The 18,427-nt window shown below is 40.0% G+C and overlaps 1 protein-coding gene across 4 annotated transcripts in view; it reads left to right on the top strand.

Moving 5' to 3' along the window:
• Nucleotides 1–18,427, top strand: part of KDM5A (lysine demethylase 5A) — a 97,258-nt gene that overhangs the window by 61,832 nt on the left and 16,999 nt on the right. For 3 of the 4 annotated variants that reach the window (XM_055141366.1, XM_055141365.1, XM_055141368.1), the window contains 6 exons: nucleotides 845–983; nucleotides 5,379–5,558; nucleotides 6,388–6,549; nucleotides 9,306–9,857; nucleotides 10,410–10,553; nucleotides 17,512–17,710. In XM_055141366.1, coding sequence (XP_054997341.1) covers nucleotides 845–983; nucleotides 5,379–5,558; nucleotides 6,388–6,549; nucleotides 9,306–9,857; nucleotides 10,410–10,553; nucleotides 17,512–17,710 — 1,376 coding nt within the window. The remainder of the gene's footprint in view (nucleotides 1–844; nucleotides 984–5,378; nucleotides 5,559–6,387; nucleotides 6,550–9,305; nucleotides 9,858–10,409; nucleotides 10,554–17,511; nucleotides 17,711–18,427) is intronic. The other variant, XM_004603882.2, reaches the window with a different exon arrangement.

Here is an 18,427-nt window from a genome sequence, read left to right as displayed (position 1 = left end):
TCAGAAAGAGGTGGAAGAATTTTAGCAAAAGAAGTGGTTATTTCAGGTTAAGGCTGAAAATGGGGAGAGGGTATCATATGCCAGGCTCTCTGGTGCTGATTGGGAAACTAAGGACTCTCGTGTATTAAATAATTTCTAGGACATCACGGTGTCTGTCATATAGTAGGATTCAGGAATGATGAACCTTCCTAACCTTAATTACTTCCCATTCCTTTTGTGGTAAAATTTATGTTTGCTAAGACTTAGAGTGATTGCATTTTTCCTTTCAGCCACGTTTTACTTTTTTTCCCTTAGTTTTCAATCACTCATCAATGTTGACTATATACAACATTTTTCATATATAATAAGTTAGTATATTTTGAAGACTTACTTTTACTATTATTATTGGTGTGTAATGTGGTTTTGGAGCCATATCTGCTCTCCTGTGGAAATTCCATGCCTACCTAAGAATCCAGTAACGTCTCCATTGTGAGACTTGTTACTGCTTTTGGCACATCGAATATGCCACGGGTAGTTTGCCAGGCTCTGCTGTGTGGGCGGGATACTCTTCGGTAGCTTGCTGGGCTCTCTGAGAGGGACGGAGGTATTGAACCTGGTTCGGCCGCGTGCAAGACAAATGCCCTACCTGCTGTCCTATCGCTCTAGTTACTGGTGCCTGCTTGAGCAACTCAGTGAACAACGGGATGACAGTGACAGTGACAGATCTCGAAACACTTGTTGCTGATTGAGTGATAGTGTTTTTCAGGTTGATGCCTAACTTCAGGTGTAAAAGACTTAAAATACACTTGATTTTGGTAGTTTGATTTTTTTCCCATTTATTTACCCTGCTTTTATGTTCTCTTAGGCCGCGACACAGCATGGCAAGTTTAGAAAGCATTGTGAATGAAGCTAAGAACATCCCAGCCTTTCTACCCAACGTGTTGTCTCTTAAAGAAGCCTTACAAAAGGCCCGAGAATGGACAACCAAAGTGGAAGCTATTCAGGTAAAGAGACTTGAATTATTCTATCATTCAGATAATACTGTCCTAGAAAGCATGTAGAAATAATGTTTAGAGGGTCAGAGCTTTAGTACAGCGGGTAGGATGTTTGCCTTGCACGTAGCCGACCCGGGTTCAATTCTGTCACCCCATATGGTCCCTGGAGCACCTCCAGGGGTGATTCCTGAGTGCAGAGCCAGGAATAAACCCTGAGCATTGCCAAATGTGACCCAAAAAGAAAAAAAATGTTTAAGGATCTGAGCAATAGTACAGTGTGTAAGGCATTTGCATGCACTGACCAGGCCTCAATTCTCAGGACCCCAGGTGATTTCCCAAGACTGTCAGGAGTGTGATATCTGAGTGCAGAGCCAGTAGTAAGCCCTGAACACTGCTGGATTTGTCTCCCCCTCAAACCGAAAAGAATAACATTTAGAATAACTTGTTCTGGGCTAAAGTGATAGTTTAGTGGAGAATGCACTTACCTTGCACTTAGCTGACTCAGGTTCAATTCATGGCATCCCATATGGTCCCCAAGCACTACCAGGAGTGATTCTGAGTGCAGAGCCAGGAGTAACCCCTGAGCATTGTCGAATGTGGCCCAAACACCCCACAAAAAAAAAAAAGAGTGACTTTTTCTCTGATAACATATTTTAAAATAAATACCACCTATTAAACATTATTTTCCCCCCTATTAACTGCTATGGAAAATGACAAAAGTAGATGCTCAACTCTAATGGTAGGTAGCAAGTCACTCTTGATGTATTCCTTGAATTTTTCACCATATGCATCAATTACTTACTCATGGGGGCCACACCCAGCAATGCTCAAAGTTTATTCCTGACTCTGCTCGGATCACTTCTAGCAGGATTTGGGATTTTATGGTGTGCTGGTATCCCACTTACTGAACCCAGGTTGGCCACATTCATGGGAAGTGCCTTATCTGCTGTACTGTCTCTGACCCTTGTCAGTTTCTCTTTTTCCTTCTCTTCTATTTTTGTTTTTTGGCCACATTGGGTGGTACTCAGGGCTTACCTGGCTTGTGCTAAGGAATTACTCCTGGTGGGGCTAGGGGACCATATGTGGTGCTAGGGAATGAAACCAGCTAACCACGTATTTGATCTGCTGTACTGTCTCTCTGGATTGCCTGTATTGCTTTTAAAGTGATGAGATATAGGCCTGGGTTAAATGGCTTATGGGCTTAAAGTACTTGGCTTTGCAAGTATATGGTCATGAGTTCAAGCTCCTAGTCTCTCTCACGCACTGGGTATGATTCGTGGTGCACCTGTTTGAGCCTGATGGCTCTGCTATCTGAACCCTGATGCTGCAAGCAATTTCCAGCTGGCCTGGGTGTGGAAGCACCACAAAAATGGGGATGACCCTTGAGTAAGCTCAAAACTAAAATGATGTTTGAAATCCATAACCATGGAATGTGACTTCTGACAAGAATGTGTTTGTAAGCATTGCAGTGACTCCCAGCAAGTATTACCATCATGCACCACAGTTTAGTAGAGACCACAGTGAACATCCCCAGTTAGTGTGCAAGCACTGCACCTGATGTGTGGCTCAGACACATGTGGCTCAGACAGCTAGAAATTTGCAAGTGCCACACCAGGAGCATTTGCAACTTTCCATCATCCCTACAGCCATATCAAAAACAACACAGGGAAACCAAAGGTGTGGGGATAATAGGGATAAATGAAATAGAAAGAGGGTAAATGAAAAAGGAATGGCATAAAAATAATGTTTTCTGAATACTCCAGTACTGAAAGTTGTCTGCCAGCAGAAGTGTAAAGAGAACTTTGGGGAACCGAGCAATAGTAAAGCAGGTAGGGTGCTTGTCTTGCATTTAGCTGACCTAAATATTCAATCCCTGGCATCCCATATATGATCCTCTGAGCCTGCTAGATGTGATCCCTGAGTGCAGAGTCAGGAATAAGCCCTGTACACTGCTGGGTGTAGCCCAAAAACCAAAAAGAAAAGAAGAACTTTCCCTCTCAGTAGCGTATTTTCTAGGTAGAGAAACAATGTCTTATTGACAATTAAAAACAGAATGAAATAAGTTCTGGAGAATGTTTGCTTGAGAGGCTGGAAAGATGGTGCAATGGGTAGAGCTCTTGCTTTGCATGTAGTCCCAGGTTCCATGCCCTGTGTCCCTTAAGATCCTCCCAACCCCTTCAGGGGTACAGAGCCATTCCTGAGTGCAGAATTTCATGCCGTTCCTGAGTACAGAGCCAGAAGTAACTTCTGAGCATTGCTGGCTGTGGCCCAGAAACAAGTCTGCTTGAATATATAATATATCCTATAGCTATAAAAATCAACACTTAGTAGTATTACGTATAAAAATATTCATTTGTTGCAGGACTCTGGTAAAAAAAAAATGAAAGTAATTTTTTTTTCCTTTTTTTGGGTCACACTCAGTGATACATAGGAGTTACTCCTGGCTTTGCACTCAGGAATTACTCCTGGCAGTGCTCAGGGGACCATATGGGATGCCGGGATTCGAACCCAGGTCAGCCGCATGCAAGGCAAATGCCCTACATGCTGTGCTATTGCTCCAGCCCCAGGAAAGTAATTTTCTTAGAGTAATCCTGGGGTGGGGAGTTGATTTTCTGTCAAGGACCAATTAGATATTTATAACAGCATTTGGGGGCCATGCAATACAAGCATACAGGCCATGGGCCGCCAACAAGAAGCGTGGTTTCTGTCCCTTTTTATACTCCTAGACTGGACGCTCCCCACGCCTGCACTAAACTGCTGACCTAAAGAAGAGCATATCTGTGTCAGGTTCTAATAACTTCTTCCCTTAGGAATCTTCTCAGCTGACTTTCTGGGAACTGCATAGTTGCTCCTGTTTTTGTTATTGTGGTTTTTGGTTCTGTTCATTTTTTAAGTAGTCTGATTTCATCAGACAGCTCCTTGGTTTAATTTTGACATGTTTTGGTAGCTGGTTTTTCTCAAATATCTGACAAATCCTCAGTTGATTCAGTTTATAATTGAAAGACAGAGTCACAGGTATAGGTAGGTGTTATCCTGTGTTTCCTGAATCATTTTGAGGAACTTTTTCTTCACCACACACCACACCTTCTCTTCAGTGGGAAGATTAAATTTGTTGGCTGTAAACAAGTGGACAACTTCTGTTGACAAGACTGTTCTTCAGGATACAAAGCTTGGGTTCAGGCTCTGTCTGTGTGTAATTAGATGGTATTTTGTAATCAAATAGCTGTAGTTGGTAATGAGAAGGAGTAGTAGTAAATAACTCATTTCTTACCTCATTTATTTGAACTTTCTTTTCTACTTAGTAGTCTGTTTTAATCCTCAAACCATAGTGATTTTTTTGTTTTGTTTTGTTTTTTGGCTTTTGGGTCACACCCGGCGATGCACAGTAATTCCTGGCTTTGCACTCAGGAATTACTCCTGGCAGTGCTCAGGGGACCATATGGGATGCTGGGATTCGAACCCGGATTGGCTGCATGCAAGCCCTACCCGCTATGCTATGGCTCCAGCCCCAGACCATAGTGATTTAATGTATCATGATAATCTCTTAGGACTAAAACCTTTTCATTATTTAAGCATTTTGCTTATGTTGTTTTTCTGTTTATTTTTCATCATATTGCAGTATAAATTTCAAAATGATTTTCTACACAAGTGAGTTAATACATGGGAAATATCTTCTTACTGGAATGTCACTATTTAGCACTTGACATGATATCTTCCCTTAGTAGCATATGAATAACATTGAGTGTTATGTGGGCATGTACAATTTCTTATAGGAATTGTTATGTATTCTGTCTACTAGGAAATTCATCCAGTCTCGGCCACGAGACACATCATAAGACACTCCCTATTCATTTTCCATAATTACCATACCATATTTGATGGGGTTCAAACAGTAGGCAACAAATCATAGAGGGAAATATATATATGTATATATGTATACATATGCATATATACATATTTTTAGACATATATACCAAAGCTCATGTCATCCAAATCCTAACATGTTAGTGATACCCTATAGAATGTCTTAATGACTCCTGTCAAAATGGAACAATCTTCACACTGTTTTCTATATGAACACTCTTTTGTAAGCATGTTCAGCAGCTCTTCATAACAAACAGTACAAAATATATTCTTTCGTTTGTGTTTTGGGACAGGGGTTGAGGCTTGGGATGGAAACATCCTGAATTTGGTGGTGGGAAGGTGTAAATGGTGGTGGGTTGGTGTTTAAATATTAATTGTAATCAAATATTGTGAAATAACTTATAAAAATAAATAATTTAAAAATGAAAAAATTAATACTAATCTTTGTAAGGAAGACATTTCAACAGTGTATTATCAGATTTTCTTGGACCAGATCTTCTAAAAACATGCAGGTTTTGTGAATATACTTTTGTTTTTCAGAGTGGCAGCAACTATGCTTATCTGGAGCAGCTGGAGAGCTTATCTGCTAAAGGACGCCCTATCCCTGTGCGTCTTGATGCGTTACCCCAAGTAGAATCCCAGGTAGCAGCAGCGCGGGCATGGAGGGAGCGGACTGGGAGGACCTTTCTTAAGAAGAATTCTAGTCATACGTTGCTCCAGGTAAAGAGTAATTTACATACACTCAAGTCTATGCCCTCATGAAAAGTTGATCATTTAGCACCTAAAGGTGGTTGTAGTAGTAGTTGTATTGGTGAAGGTTATTTATGCGTTTTGTGGTCGTATGTAATATCAAATGTTGACCAAGTCAGGAGACTTAGGCAGACTTGCTTTCGGTTTATCTTACACTGTGTCCAGAAAAGCCAGTTTGCTTGCTGCTGTTTATGTTAGTTTTTTATTTGGGGGCCACACCCAGCTCTGTCCTAGGTATTGAACCTAGGTCTCTGGCATGTACTCCAGCCCTTTGAGCTCTCTCCCCAGCCCAAGTCGGCCAGAGTCTTATCTCGTTATTGTTGGAACTCTGTATTGTTATGTATTTCTTAAACTTATTTTTCTCTTTACTTCCAGGGGCCCCTTAACATACATACTATTATATAATCACTCAGAGATCTTGTTTCACAGAGCACAGATTTGAATACTCATTACCCTTTTCATCTAGAGCAATTGAATAGTTAAGAACACAAATTTTGGAATAAGGTAGTTTTATAGCTGAGGTTTAGCTCTCTAACTGGCAGCTCTGTGTGCTTGGGTAAGTTGTTGCTCTTCTGAGCCTCTTTTCCCCTTGTTTGTGAAATACTAATAATAACCCACTTCAGAAAGTTGTAAGAATCGAATTAGATAATATATTTAAAGTCCTTGGGAAAATGCCTAGGCATAGTGACTTGTTTGTAAATCTGTTTGTAGTATTGGTACGATTTTTTTCTTATCCTGTCATTTGCTGTTCTTAGTACTTTTTGAAAAGCAAAGCTTAGTGTTTGGTTTTATTTTGTAGGTGCTGAGTCCTCGAACTGACATTGGTATATATGGGAGTGGTAAAAACAGAAGGAAAAAAGTAAAGGAACTAATAGAAAAAGAGAAGGAAAAGGATCTGGACCTTGAACCTCTTAGTGATCTGGATGAAGGATTGGAGGAAACTAGGGATACAGCCATGGTGGTAAGAAATCATGTAATATATACTAAGTTTATTTGGCAAATTCAAAGTTCTTTGAAAGTACTAACACTTTGACTTTTGATATTCTTTGGTTTTTTTTTTTTTTGGTGCTTGGCCACACAATGGTAAGGGTATTCCAGGCTGGGTTTTGGTAGTGCCTGGGTAAGGAACATGCAAAGTATTTTGTATTTCAGCTGTTTTAAGCTTTTATCTTGTACCTGTTTTTATGTTCTTTGTTTTGTTTGGTGGCCACACCTGGTAATGCTCAGCAGCTGCTCCTGACACAGTGTTCTGGGGTTGCTTCTGACAGTGGCAGGGGGACCATTCAGTGCTGGTTTTAAACCCAGGCCTGGGGGCCAGAGCCATAGTACAGTGAGTAAGGCATTTGCCTTGCACGAGGCTGACCCGGGTTCAATCCCCAGCTTCCCATATGATTCCCCAAGGACTGCCAGGAGTAATTCCTCAGTGCAGAGCCAGGAGTGACCCCTGAACATCACTGAGTATGACCCAAAAAGCAAAATAAATAAAATAAACCCAGGCCTTTGGCATGCAAAACCTATACCCTGTTCGTAGCCATAAGAGGTTCTTGTCTTTATCTTCTTTATATATATATTTCATATGGCTTTTTAGTATTTGTAATCAAAATATATAGAAAGTTTATTGTTCTGATTTCTCCTTAAAATTGCCTTCTCCATAGCTCTTTTCTTTATTGTAGTTCTTTTAATAGTTGCCTACTTATAAAGTTGTCCATAATTTATTGAATTTCGTTCTAATATTGAACTGTTTGACTCTTATCAAGAGTTCACCTTTTTTTTTTTTTTTTTTGCTTTTTTGGGTCACACCCGGCGATGCACGAGGTTACTCCTGGCTTTGCACTCAGGAATCACCCCTGGCGTTGCTCAGGGGACCATATGGGATGCTGGGAATCGAACCCGGGTCGGCCGTGTGCAAGGCAAACGCCCTACCCGCTGTGCTATCACTCCAGCCCCAAGAGTTCACTGTTTTAGGGCTGGAAATGCCTTGGCACGTGTCTGATCCAGGTTTGTTGCCTTGCACCTCATATGTTCCCCTGAGCATATGAATCACCAGGAGTGATTCCAGAGTGCAGAGCCAGGAGTAAGCCTGAGCACCATAGGGAGTGGCCTAAGAACCACAAAAATTCACAGTTTTGAATAATAATTTCGTGAACTACTGGGGCCAGAGAGATAGTACAGCTGGTAGGATGCTTACCTTGGATGCAGCTCACCTGGGTTTGATCCCCGGCACCGGATATATTCCCCCATGGCCACCCAAACACAGAACCAGACATTAAACTATGAGCACCATCATGTATGACCCCAAAACAAAACAGAATAGTAATAATATAGTGAACTTAATATAGTCTTTTCAGTTTTTCAAGGTAGTTTCCTACACTTGACTTTTAGGAATGGGATATTGATAGCATTTTGTGATGTGTGATACTATTATATTCAATATTATTTTCAAAGGGATTATATCAATTCAGCTGATAACTGTTACTTGATATATATGCTTTAGAGTTTTCAACAAACATCATAGTGAATAACCATTAAATGTTGTTAATTTACTGGTTTTTGATGGGGTGGGTGCCGTAATTGGCAGTGCTTAGTGCTTGCCACCGGTGCTTCTCAAGGACTAAGGCTCAAACATGGTCTTTAGGGTGCAGAGCATGGCCAGTCGTCCTTTGAGCTACCTATGTCTCCCCCACTCTTTTTTTTTTTTTTTGAGAATGTTAAGGGGCCCCTGGAAGTAAAGAGACAATAAAGTGTTTGAGAAATACATAATAATGGAAAATTATATATAAAGTAACTTGACATAATCATTTCTGTGTACAGATGATCTGGTTTTGAGGCCAATGGAAATGACTTTTCATAGAGAGAGTCATAACAAGACTCTTATCAGACCAGTTGGACTGGAAATTAAAAATTGTTTCAAATACTATACCAGAGTTTAAAAGGAAAATGCAAAATTTTTTTTTTTGATATTTCAATTTTGTTGACTTTAATTTATTTCTTTTTTATGTGAATTACATAAAACATTGTTGTATTTGGGTTATCAGGCTTTTGTTCTGCTAATTGATTCATAAAGAAATTACTCTCAGGTAATGAATGATAAAAAATGGGGGACTATATTATTTATCTTGTAACAGGCACCGAGTTAGGCATTTTCATGTAGCAACTGTTTGTTGTTGTTGCTTATATTTTGGGGCCACACTTGTGGCCCGAGGGTTACTTCTTACTAGTGCTTGGAGCATTAAGCAGTGTCAGGGACTGAACCTCAGCTTTTCTCTGGTTTTCATATATTATCTTATTTAATCCTTAAATAAACCATTTAAAGATTGGCAGTACCTAATTTTTTTAGAATACCAAAATTCAGAAAACTTGTGCTCCTGATCAGTTTAAGTGTGAGAACCAGACTTCAAATTTAGGTCACAATTGTCAGGGTGCTCGAAATTTTAGAAAATGATAATTTTTATATTTTTGGTTTTTAAGCCACACTCATTTTTGCTCATAGTCCCCCTCCTGTGCTTGGGGGACCATGCTAGGCTGGGGATCAAATCTGGGAGACTCGTGGACATGTGCCTCCAGTTCTTTGAGCTATCTCCACAGCCTGATAACTTTCCTAAGGCAGTGTTTTGTCACCATGAGATCACAATTTGGAGACGAACCCTCAGCTGATAGTATTCAGTATTTTGAAATAATTTGCAGTGACTCCTCTCAATTAAATGCTGTCGTATACAGGTGGCAGTTTTCAAAGAACGGGAGCAAAAAGAAATTGAAGCCATGCATTCCCTCAGAGCAGCCAACCTAGCCAAGATGACAATGGTGGATCGCATAGAAGAAGTAAAATTCTGCATTTGTCGCAAGACTGCCAGTGGGTTTATGCTACAGTGTGAGCTTTGCAAAGACTGGTTCCATAACAGCTGTGTTCCCCTTCCTAAATCAAGTTCCCAGAAAAAAGGATCTAGCTGGCAGGCTAAAGAAGTTAAATTCCTTTGCCCTCTATGTATGAGGTCTCGGAGGCCAAGACTGGAGACTATTCTGTCACTCCTGGTATCCCTTCAGAAATTGCCTGTCAGATTGCCTGAAGGAGAGGCCTTGCAGTGCTTGACTGAACGTGCTATGAGTTGGCAAGACAGAGCCCGGCAGGCCCTAGCCACAGATGAACTGTCCTCTGCCCTGGCCAAACTCTCTGTGTTAAGCCAGCGTATGGTAGAACAGGCAGCTCGAGAAAAAACAGAAAAGATTATCAGTGCAGAACTCCAAAAAGCAGCTGCCAATCCAGACTTACAGGCAAGTTCAAGATTTTCATTTTTTTGCTTCCGGTTGGGATGGATCCTAGCTAGAGCACCTGAGCTGTTACTCCTGGCAGTGCTTGGGGGAGAGCATGTGATACTGCGAGCTGGATTTTGGGCTTCTGTATGCAAAGCATATCTCCTGTCCTTGGAGCCATCTCCCTGTACCAAGATTTTAAAATTTTATTTAATTCATGTAGTAATACTGATAAGTATATAAATTTTAAATAAAATCTTACCTGTTGATTAAAAAAAATAATGAGATGCTGGCAACTGTGTTATCAAAGAGCATTTTTCCTTAAATACATCTGTAGTTTTTTGTTATTTTTTAAATTTATATCTAGGTCATGTTAGTGATACCGTTATATGGAAATATCTTTCAGATAATACTTTGCCGTCATAATCAGATGATTTAACTGTTGAATTAAATACTAACTGTTGAGTTCTGTTATCTACTTTGCATGTTTATTACATCTGTCAGTCTTAATCACCCATTGATTACTTGTGTTTATTTTGAATGTCTGTTCATTTTGCATCATTTGTTGTTTAGGGACACTTACCTAGTTTCCAGCAGTCTGCTTTTAATCGTGTGGTGAGCAGTGTTTCTTCTTCCCCTCGACAAACAGTGGACTATGATGATGAAGAAACAGATTCTGATGAGGACATTCGGGAGACATATGGCTATGACATGAAGGTAATTACATTGGCAGCCTGTGTGGATACATATATGATCACTCTGTATTTTTCTCTTTTTTTTGTTTGCATTGTTTACCTATGACTGAATTTTATACTAGCTAGAGTACAGCCAGACCATAGCTTATTAAAACTTTCTCCACGTGAGACCCCTCCTATTTTTTTTCTAAAAAAGGTGGTATCCTTGATAAGCATAGCGAGAAACATCTCATTTATTTCATAGTGGATTTTTAATTCATTTTTAAAAAGCTAATGACAGTGATGTTTGAGGCCTGAAAGAAGAGAAAGCGTGTAGCCATCAAAGCCTTTAGCCATCATTTTATCGTGACTTTGTGGTGGTAATGTGTTTGTTGACTTTGGAGTGAGGACTCTGAGTGGTGTTCATGTGACCCGGGGCCACTCCAAGTGAAACTCAGCAAACTGGATTCAGTGCTAGAGCCTGAGGTTTCGGAGCTGTGCTGCTCAGCCCTGTACTTAGAGATGGATGGTACCATCTCTGCATGTATGTGCAGAGTTACAATTAGAGCATGTTGTTTGGCCTCTGTGATTATTTTAGTAATGATACCACATCAGTAATGATGAGAAATTTTTGGAAAGTTTGTTTGTGTTAGATGTTTAGTCCTTTATTTTTTTTGTTTTTGTTAGACTCAAGTCCCTCTCTTTTATCTAGTAATAACATGACCTAGGTAGACACCCTGCTAAGGTTATAGCTGATTAATTCAGCGATCTATTTTACATTCATTCTTATGTTTACAGCCTATACTTATAGCTAGGAATATCATACTGTGTCTGGATATCAGACACAGGTTGCCTGCATGCAAGACAAGTACCTTAGCTGCTGTACTATGTCTCTGCCCTTATCATGATGTTCAATGTTCTCTAGCAGAAGATTTGAGTTTTGCTTTTTTTTTTTTTTTGCTTTTTGGGTCACACCCGGCGAAGCTCAGGGGTTACTCTTGGCTTCGCACTCAGGAATCACTCCTGGCAGTGCTCAAGGAGTGCTCAAGGGACCATATAGGATGCTGGGAATCCAACCCAGGTCGGCCACGTGAAGGTAAACACCCTACCCATGTGCTGTTGCTCCAGCCCCAAAGAGTTTTGCATTTTTTTTTTTCTTTTTGGGTCACACCTGGCACTGCACAGGGGTTACTCCTGGCTCTGCACTCAGGAATTACCTCCTGGCAGTGTTCAGGGGACCATATGGGATGCTGGGAATTGAACCCGGGTCGGCTATGTGCAAGACAAACGCCCTACCCGCTGTGCTATTTCTCTAGCCCCGAGTTTTGCATTTTTTGATTTTCATTTTGTTCATAATATTCTGTGAGCACCACTAAAATATTCTGAGGAGCAATTGAAAAGCATTACTTAGGAAAATCTTTGATTATTGAAGACAAGTTTATCATGGATCTTTTGCAACTGTGTCTGAGATAGTCTTTCAAATATTCATATAATTATTTCCTTTAAAGATGTATTGCTAATCATTTCTGAAACTATGTTAGAGTTCTGAAAATATGTTAGAATTCATATTTTGCAAACGCATATATACATAATTATATCAGAGTATCTGAAAGGATGTAAGATAGTTAAAACATTATTTTTCAGGTAATTTTTTTCTCATCCCAGAAAATGCTTATTTTAGAGATGGGCAGATAAGTACTTAGATCCTGATTCTAGGTTGTTCTTGTTCTCCCCCTCCGCCTTTTATACTTGGATAGCTTAAGCCAAGTGGTAGAAATAGAGAGTTGTGTCTAAGACTTGAGTGCTCATGCCAGAGAAACTGGTGTGACTTATCCATATATAAAATGCACTCCTCATTGAGTGACCAATTCCACATTTCCTGTATACCTGTCATTTATTGGAACGAGCCAGAACTTTTCATTTGGTAGAGCAATTTGTTTAAGTTTGATGTTAAACAATCTTTACTTTCAACCTGTGTCTTTATATTAAAACTTGTCTCTTATAGTCAGCATACATAGTATGCTTGTGGTTTAATTCTGCATCATATGTGTTTGTGAAATACATAACTTGAGTAGTCGGGTGTATTTTGCTTTTTCAGAATGTTACAGTCGCTGTCTTGTAATTGGGAGGTAGCTGGGTCATCTTCATTGACTATAATTGCTGGCATGGCTTCAGTGAAATTGACCATCTTGGTATATATTTTTTGTTAGCCAATTTGCCTTTGTAATTGCTTCATTTTTTTCCTCTAATGACTTTTTTTTTTAATTCTTTTATTAATTCACCATGTGCAAAGTTACAAAGTGTTCAGGTTAAAGTCTCAGTCTAATGACTTTCATCTATACCCCCTTTTAAAATTTAATTGTTTAAGTACTAGCTCTAGAGAGCTAACTGCATTTTTCAAACTTACTGAAGTCGACATTAAACTTTGTCACATTTACTACTTTACCTTGGAAAAGTAGATTATTATTTTAATTTTGGACTCACACTCTGGCATTTATAGGCAGCTCCCAGCTCAGTGCTTCAGGGGCACTCTTGACAGTACTAGGGAATTCCATGGTGTTGGGGATCAAATCCAGGCCTCCTGCGCAAAAGCATTGCTCAGTCCTTTGAGTTGTCTGTCAAGGTTTTGAAAAATTAAAAAAAAAAAAATTCTTAGCACCCATGATATGGCTTGAGTTATGATTTTCAACCATTATATACCTGTGAGTCTGTGGTTGGAGCATATATCTGGCACGCCTGGACCTTAGGTAGAACACTGGCAGCACAAGCCCTGCACCCCTCATCTGTACTGCTGATTGTGGGCCTCATGGCCCCAGAGCACCACACTGCACCTCCAGGCCCACACCAGCAGAAAGAGTATTGCAGGTAGTGGCCTTGGCGGAACGTAAAGTCTCTTTCCCTGTTTACTACTTTATATAGTTATTTGTGATCACTTTAGATTTTGAAGGTTTAATGGAAGGTTCCCTACATGAGATGCAATGAAATGAGTAAACTCAAGGTCATAAAAGATAATTCCAGAAGCAGGATAGGGGAACAGAAGTAGGACTGTACTAAAGTATTTTAACATCAGTTGCTGTTTAGGACTTAAATTCTTGAATAGAAAAGACTGAATTGCTCTCGAGTTATATTGTTTTCCAGAATCCTCCTATTTATTTTTGTTCTGTGTTTTGAGCCTCACTGCAACTCTTAAGTGCTCAGGGGTCACTCCTTGAGGTCCTTGGAACCATGTAGTGTTGGCTATAGAACCCGGGCTTCCTGCTGCAAAGTTGTGCTCCAGCCTGTCTAGCTATCTCACTGGGTCCTTGTAACCCTTTTAGGAAACCTTTGGGTCTAACTATACTTATATAGTCCCATGATAGTGACTCTTCCTTGCATGAACATTGCAGGCACTGAAGTGTGCTTGCTCCTAACCCACTCTTCATTTAATTAATTAATTAATTAATTTTTTTTGGCTTTTTGGGTCACACCTGGCGATGCACAGGAGTTATTCCTGGCAGTGCTCAGGGGACCATATGGGAAGCTGGGAATTGAACCCAGATCAGCCACAAGCAAGGCAAACACCCTACCTGCTGTGCTATTGCTCCATCCCCTTATTTAATTTTTTTTAATTAAATCACTCACTGTGAGGTAAACAGAAATTTATGATTTGGTTTCAGTCATACAGCATTGCAACACCTGTCCCTTCATCAATATACATTTCCCACCACCCAGTGTCCCCAGTTTCCCTCCTGCCACTCTCCCACTCCACTCCCCGCTTTGTCTCTGTCTGTCTGTCTGTCTGTCTCTCTCTCTCTCTCTCACTCATTGTGGTTTGCAGTATTGTTAGTGAAAGGGTATCATGCATATCCCTTAACCCCCTTAACCTCCTTTAGCACTCAGAGATCGTTTCCAGTTGCCATTGTCATAATGGTCCCTTCTCTGTCCTAACTGCCCTCCTCTCCCCACTTGTGGCAAGCTTCCAACCAGGGATCAGTCCTTCTGGCCCTTGTTTGTGTTGTCTTTGGATATTAGTCTCATTATGTTTTTTATATCCAGCAAATGAGTACAATAATTCTATATTCTCTTCCTTTGACTCGTTTTACTGAGCATGATATTCTCTGTGCTCATCCATGTGTAAGCAAATTTCATGACTTTATTTTTCCTGGTGACTGTGTAGTATTCCATTGTATAGATATACCATACTTCTTTATCCAGCCATGTGTTCTTGGAAACTCAGGTTGTTTCCACATTCTGGTTATTGTGAGTAGTGCTGTGATGAACATACAAGTGCAGATGGCTTTCCTGCTGTGTGTTTTTATGCCCCTACAGTATACTGCCAGGAGTGTAATCGCTGGCTCATATGGAAGCTCAGTTTCTAGTTTTTTTGAGGAATGCCTGTACTGTTTCCAAAAAGGCTGGACCAATTGGCATTCCCACCAACAGTGAATGAGACTCTCTTTCTTCCCCACATTGCACCAGCATGGGTTGTTCTTGTTCTTTTTGCTGTGTGCTAATCTCTATGGTGTGAGATGAATCTTGTTGTTTTGGTTTGCATCTCCCTGATGATTAGTGATACATAGAGCATTTTTTCGTTTGTCTTTCACCATTTGTATTTCTTCTTTAGGAAGTTTCTGTTCTTTCCATTTTTTAATGTAACCCATACTTTAATATTCTGCTCTGTGATTCTGGGACTGGAACTCAACACCTGGAGTAACTGAATTCTTTCTAAATGACATTTGTTATATATATGTTAGGTTTTACAAGCCACATATGATCTTTATTACATCTTTAAAACATTTTTAAACAAAATATTTTAAAACTTCTTAGCTAATATTTCCTTCACACCAAAAAAAAACAAAAACCCCTGCCATTTGGGTTTAATCTGTCGGCTCTAGTTTATTAACCCTTGTATTACCTACACATTTTTCCTTTGTTTATTCTCTTCTGTTATTAGAGAACATTGGGAAAGAGGTAAAAGACCTGTCAGTGCTTGAAAGATTACTATCTTTTAGTAGTACAGTGGATAGGGTACTTGCCTTGCATACAGCCAACCCAGGTTTGATCCCCTGGCATGTATATAATCCCCCCGATCCCCACTGTGGGTGATCCTTGATCACAGAACCAGGTAGTAAGCCTTGAGCAACTCCAGGTGTGGCTCCTTTTCTTCTTTAAATTCTTTTAAAATAAAAGACTTGAGCAGTGAGAGAGGACCTTGATTTCCCTCTGTTTATTCTCAGTTCCTGTCATCTGAACCACTTTTTTTCCCCACCTTAACAGTAACTGATGGTTCTGATTTCTGACTTTTTTTCCATACCCCTGAAACTACCACTTAATATTTCATTAGAGATAGAAGTGACTTCCTCCTTAGGCTTCCAACTCTGCAGAAGCCCTTCTCTGAGTCTGTGGATTCTAATAACTCTGTCTCTGTACTTTGTTGCTATAAACCTTTTTTTTTGGCAACAAACTCCCCCACCCCATTTTTTGCAGTTATTTTGGTGTTACTTGATGTTTCCCATTTGCCTTTTCAAGCCTTTAAATATGTATTTGGCTAGTTCACTTTATTGAACTCCCTGTTGAAATATCTGGTTTCTTTCTCTTTGCACTCTTTTTTTTTTTAAATTTAATTTAATTAATTAATTTATTTATTTTTTAAATTTTTATTAAATCACCATGTGGAAAGTTACAAAGTTCTCAGGTTTATATGTCAGTTATACAATATTCAAACACCCATCCCTTCACCAGTGCCCATATTCTACCACCAGAAACCCCAGTATACCCCCCGCCCCCACCCCCTACCCCCTACTGTATAGCTAATGAATTTCACTTCATTTTTTCTTTACCTTGATTACATTCCATAATTCAACACAAAACTCACTATAGTTGACATAACTCTCTCTCTCTCTTTTTTTTTCTTTTTCCTTTTCCCTTTTTTTTTTTCTTTTTCCCCCTCATCCCCCTTCCTGCGCCTCATAGTATGGTGTACGCCACGCCACGTCGGCCAGCGTGGGGCTTTTGCTTAGTTCACAGTCCAGAGGTGGCTGCTACATTAAAAACCTTCAATATTTTCAACAAAAACTTACTGTTATTATTTGGAGTTTCCCCCCAAGTCAGACCTGTTCAAATGGAACCGATTCACATTGCTGACAATTATAAATGCTGCCGTGTCCGCGCGGTTTTGGATTTCTGTATAAAGTCCAGGGAAAATTCTGCCAGAAATTACATAGCCCCGCTCACAGTCCCAGTGCATTGCTGTAAGAAGTCTCTGAATTCAAAGTCTTTAGGCGCAGAGGGTCCGATTTGCGCTCAGCGGCTCCGGGTTTATCTGGGCCGAGGGCGTGCCGGTTACGCCCCCTTCCCATGAGTTCCTGGGAGCCCCCAAAGTAAAATCCGAATACCTGTGGGTCTGGAATCAGAAGATGGCGCCTGCCACATGGTGCCGCCAGCCCGCCGCTTTCCATGCAGGAAGACGGGGTGGGGAGGAAAAAAAAATCCACCCCCAGCAGCACCGAGTTGTAGCCCAGTTTGGTGTCCCAGTGCATCGCTCTCGGGTGCTGCGCTGGATGCCCGAATGTGTTACATCTTTGGAGTCAAAGTCTTTAGGCGCAGAGGGTCCCTCTCTTTGCACTCTTGACAATTTAAAGCTCTAGAAATTACAGTCATCTGAGACGTACTTAGACCTAATTAGACCTAATTCTGTAATGGCATATGTAATTCCATTTTATGTATTTTTGTGAGAGTAACCTGGGGAGGGTATAGGAATTTTTATAAATTGTAGAATGTAGTAGATGATATAATAGTGGTTTTCTTACATTTCTATGGATTATTTTTAAGTGTTATTCTTTTCCCTTTGGTTTGAAACTGATCATTTCTATAGACATTGTTTATCTTAATATCAAATGTTTAATTTTAAAGTGTTATTTTTAATGTTGTATTTAATGTTTAAACCTGAAATTTTGAATTTAGGTTCTTTTCATGGTTAAGTTGTTCTGTTTAATCAGTATTTCTCTTTGCTGCTGCTTCAGGACACAGCCAGTGTGAAGTCCTCTAGTAGTCTGGAACCCAATCTTTTTTGTGATGAAGAGATTCCCATCAAGTCTGAGGAAGTGGTGACTCACATGTGGACAGCACCTTCATTCTGTGCAGAACATGCTTATTCCTCTGCTTCTAAGAGTTGTTCTCAAGGTATAAAACATTGGCAGGGCTGGAGAGAAAGAATAGTGGGTAAGGCTCTTGCTTTGCATGCTGCTGACCTGGGTTCAGTCTCTGGAATTTCATATGACGCCCTCCTCCCTCTCCGCCAGCTCTTTGAGGAGTGATTCCTGAGCTCAGACGTGTGTGTGTGTGTGTGTGTGTGTGTGTGTGTGTGTGTGTGCGCGTGCGACGCCCTCCTCCCTCTCCGCCAGCTCTTTGAGGAGTGATTCCTGAGCTCAGACGTGTGTGTGTGTGTGTGTGTGTGTGTGTGTGTGTGTGCGTGCGCGCGCGCGCTCCTCCACCTCCCAAAAACTAACATTTTCAAAGTGTAGGGAAGACAAGCCTAAAAATAATGAGGGAAAAAATCTACTAATAAGATTATAAATCTCTTTAATACAGATTCTATTCATGAAATATAGCAGATTCTGAAAATGCAAGAAGTTACCAAAATATAGTATGACATAATATGTATATTTTAGGTTTTATAAGCCACATATGATCTGTTTTTTAAAAAAAATTTTAACATAAACTTAGGTCACAAGTATTACCTAAAAGATGTTATCTAAAAGATGTGAAAGATGGAGAGTGTTCTCTGTTCAAAGTAAATTTTTAAAGTTTTGTGGAATAGTCTGTTCATTAGGAAGATAACTATGTATAATAGCTGTGTGTATTTTATACCACACACATGCACATAAAAGTTAGGTGCGTAATCTTTTTATACTCTAAAATATAGAGTATGGGTTTAGA

The sequence above is a fragment of the Sorex araneus genome, chromosome 6, assembly GCF_027595985.1.
Source record: "Sorex araneus isolate mSorAra2 chromosome 6, mSorAra2.pri, whole genome shotgun sequence".
In the NCBI taxonomy this organism is placed as follows: domain Eukaryota; kingdom Metazoa; phylum Chordata; class Mammalia; order Eulipotyphla; family Soricidae; genus Sorex; species Sorex araneus.
Note: the sequence above shows the minus strand (reverse complement) of the source record. Positions and strands in the feature narration are given on the sequence as shown.